Source organism: Tigriopus californicus, chromosome 3, assembly GCF_007210705.1.
Source record: "Tigriopus californicus strain San Diego chromosome 3, Tcal_SD_v2.1, whole genome shotgun sequence".
Lineage (NCBI taxonomy): Eukaryota > Metazoa > Arthropoda > Copepoda > Harpacticoida > Harpacticidae > Tigriopus > Tigriopus californicus.
In genome coordinates this window covers 13,679,834-13,683,406 of record NC_081442.1, presented here as the reverse complement: position 1 = coordinate 13,683,406, position 3,573 = coordinate 13,679,834, and the positions used below count along the sequence as shown (strand labels likewise).

The 3,573-nt window shown below is 40.6% G+C and overlaps 1 protein-coding gene across 1 annotated transcript in view; it reads right to left on the bottom strand.

Annotated features, from left to right (window-relative positions):
- Positions 1-2,724: 2,724 nt before the first annotated feature.
- Positions 2,725-3,573, bottom strand: part of LOC131878313 (uncharacterized) — a 24,667-nt gene continuing 23,818 nt past the window's right edge. The window contains exon 6 of the mRNA XM_059224252.1: positions 2,725-3,242. Within this exon, the coding sequence (XP_059080235.1) occupies positions 2,982-3,242 (261 nt within the window). The 3' untranslated portion in view covers positions 2,725-2,981. The remainder of the gene's footprint in view (positions 3,243-3,573) is intronic.

Genomic DNA, 3,573 nt, shown 5'->3' with positions numbered 1-3,573 from the left:
AATTGGAGCCACCGCAGAGGCCGTATAGTCCAGTTTAGAGTTTTTGCCGCATCCTTAACCCCCTCGGAACGAAATCATGTTTCAGTGATGGACTTTGAAATTGAAGCCTGGTGTAAATGATCAAATTGATTTAAATATTTTGCCCTTGTTTAATTAAACAATATTCGAATATTTCCTCTCTATAATCATAAAATATTCCATCAATGAAGTCCTCCTCTCTTCTTTCTGGGATCCTACAGAGATCTCTTGCCAAGTTTTCAAACAAACTTGAAAAAGTTTTGTGACACAATTTTTGATCAACCCTATATTCAAACGCTACTCACATCAATCTATGTACTCTAATTCGTTAGTGGATCAGATTTTATACGAGTTTAAAGCTAGAATTTCACTGATCTGGGGATTGATTTTGAATGAAGAGGCATGAAAATTTTTGCTTATTCATTAAGTCCATATTTCCAGAACCCCGCGGTTGGTCTGGAATGCCAGTTAAAGATATATTCAAGTCAGACTTGAAAGATGCTAATAGATCAACAACGCCTACGTATTTCCCATGAATGTCAAAGGGTAGGAAGGTAAACATTGGCGTGACCTGTGAAAGAAAAGAGGTGGAATTCATTGCTTTTTGGCATTGACTTTTTGGACTAACTTGGACTCCCGAGAGCTTGAAGTGCTCTCAAAACACACCTTGGCTCCTATGGTCACTCCAAAACCTGGATTGGGACCAAGTTCTTTTGAAATAGTGAAATATCAGATACCTTTCGTACCCCTTCGCATATTACATTCTCTAATCCCTCTCAATGTAAGAGGTTAAAAATACCTCGTGAATATCCTTTCAAAAAATAACTCATTTGGAAATATTCCGGAAAGGACTGCTAATATTTTTCACTGAAATCGGTGAAAAACCGCATGAAAATTCATTTATCGTTGGTGCAGTTGGTAGCAAAAGGTCTGTTACAAGACTTTGCCGCCAAGAGTGGCCTTTGAACGAGCAACATGCAAAATGTTTAAACACACTACCTCATTTCGCGAGCAAGAGCGTTCCATCTCTATCAAAGGACTGCTTCTTGAGGAAAATGGAAGCCCATTTTATCCTCTGTGAAAGTGCTTCCGGAGATCTATGGTCAGATCAAAGTTTTTGACGTTCTCTTAGCCTTGGCTAAAAACTTACCCCTTTCGTTTCCTGCTCTTCATTGCCATCTCCCGCATCTTTTGCTCCATATTTTCCTGGCCTCCAAACTCTGCTCCAATTGGCCATTATAACCCAAGAGCCTTCGTCGTCCGGTCACATGTAGTGACACTCCTTTTTTTGAAACGTTGGCCTCTGTTTTGGAGGCCCGCTCAATCAGCATCTTTCGTGCCTTCGATACGTCCAAATTGGATCAACTAAAATAGCCACATGGAGGCTTTTGTAAGGGCCTCTAAGGAAGTAGAAACGATGACTCTCGTCTCAAGTGATTGAGCGGCAAATTCTAATTCCAAACGTGGTTCAATTTTGGCCACGCTATTTTCATGTAACATCAAATTTCGGCTACAAATTGAATTTTAGACGACGAATAATTCAGTCACTTTAGTAGGGGACTATTTTTGAGTCTTGAGTCATAACGTGAACCCAGAAGACATAGAGATTGGACGTTTTCCATTGCCTTGACTCAAACCAGAATTACAGTATACAACTTCCTACACAATTTCAATGGCAGTACACTTTTATTCATTTCCGAGCGGAAATATAATCTAAAATAAATAAATATATATCGTAAGACATTTTTTGAAGAAGCATGACTCGCTCGAACTGGCTGAAATTGGAACAAATTTTGGGAGGAAAAAAACGTTCTTGATTGAAAAAGTAAATGGCAAATCTGATTCATATCTTATTTTCCGTGGGTCGTTGGATATCTACACAACGTAAGAGTCAAATCTCCATTAAACTAAGGATGCTTATGAAATACATCAAAGGGTTACGTCAACCTCCTTGGTGTTTTCAGAGCGCTCTTCGACCCACAGACCAAACACTCGTTTTCCTAACTGAGAACTACTCGTGATCATCACATTGAACCTTGGGGAGCTCTCGCCCCTATTCAGGCCCCCAATGTCCTTGAGCAAGGGTCAACCAAGAGGAAAAACAAACTTTTCGGACTCGAGAACTGCTCTGAAATGCAACTCACTCGGTCTATGAACCTTCATCGTCGAATTGGTGGTTTACCTCGGTTCTACAGACCTGAGACTGGTCCTAACACTTCTTCATTTTATAGACGACATACAGCTTTCATGAGATGTAATCTCTATTTTTGGCAATTAATCTGGAACACTTAGAAGTGCTAGTTAGCCAAGGCCATTTTGAACTAATTGGTCGGGCTGAAGTGAGGGTAGATTACAAAGAAGTTGATTTAGCGTTCCGAAGCACAAAGAGACAAGGCATGAAAAGAAGGGCCTGTTGAGATGAATTGCCCCTGTCTTGAGCAAGTATTGACTCAAGTGTTAGACCATGGGATTTCCGTCAATAAAGTGCATCCATTCTTCAATCTTGAGGTTGAATTGTTATGATATCACAACACGATTACAGGGTTTTCCCTTTCCTCTTGTAATAAGTTTGGTGGTGTTTATTGTTTAAAAAAAAAATTACCTACCATTTCGAAGTATGTAGGGAGCCATCTTATCACTCTGACCATTTCAACCATTTTGTGTATCCTCCATTGTTTTACTTTTCGACGATGGAATGACCAGGAATTGCAATTGAAAATTACTTTCCGAGAAGGCAGGATTACATGACGATTAGATAAAACGAGCGTAGTGTTTTGCATAATACAACCTAAAGAATCTACAGTTCTTGCGGGCACTGACAATGATGTTTAGAGAAACAACCACCCATCACATGATCACGTGATCAGATCTAGGGTAGGGTCCATGTCAAGGTCACGTGACATTGCGAGAGAATCAGCATAAAGCACTTGTAATGACGCTTGGTCCTTGAGTTTCAGACTTCGTCAATTGAGTCGTATCTTCCAATTGGTTCTTGGTTCCTCCTTGGGATCACTCGAATCCCAGGCAGGCTCCTGGCTGGGTCCCTCACACTCTTCATCTTGACATTTAGAAGTTGTGGCTTCGGATGATTTCGTTTGGCAAAAGCGGGAAAATTCGTCGAATTCTTGCTTGCGCATGCGAGCAAACTCTGATTCGTACTTTTCAGTCTCTTCACCCTTAAGCTTCATGGCGAAGAAGAAGGCGTGGTAGCAACCAAACAAGGCCTATAAAAGAAAAACGCCATTTTATTGATGATAGTCCTAGTATGGATATTCCCTTGGAAATTATGTGAATGAATTCATCGATAGTCTGCGTATCAGATTGGTTTTCCACCTACAGGTGTGAATTGACATCCCAAAGTTTCTTGAAGAAAGGTCAGGCAGGATAATCGAACCGGGGACCTCTTGCATGCTAGGAATGATTGGAAGCTGCGCAAACCACTAAGCAAGGGGATTCCTTAGAAGAAGGTTCCCAAAAATGTTCTTTCTTTTAAGAGGAACAAAAGCGACACAAATTTGGCTAATAGATGCACACAAATGTCAACCGTGTTCGATA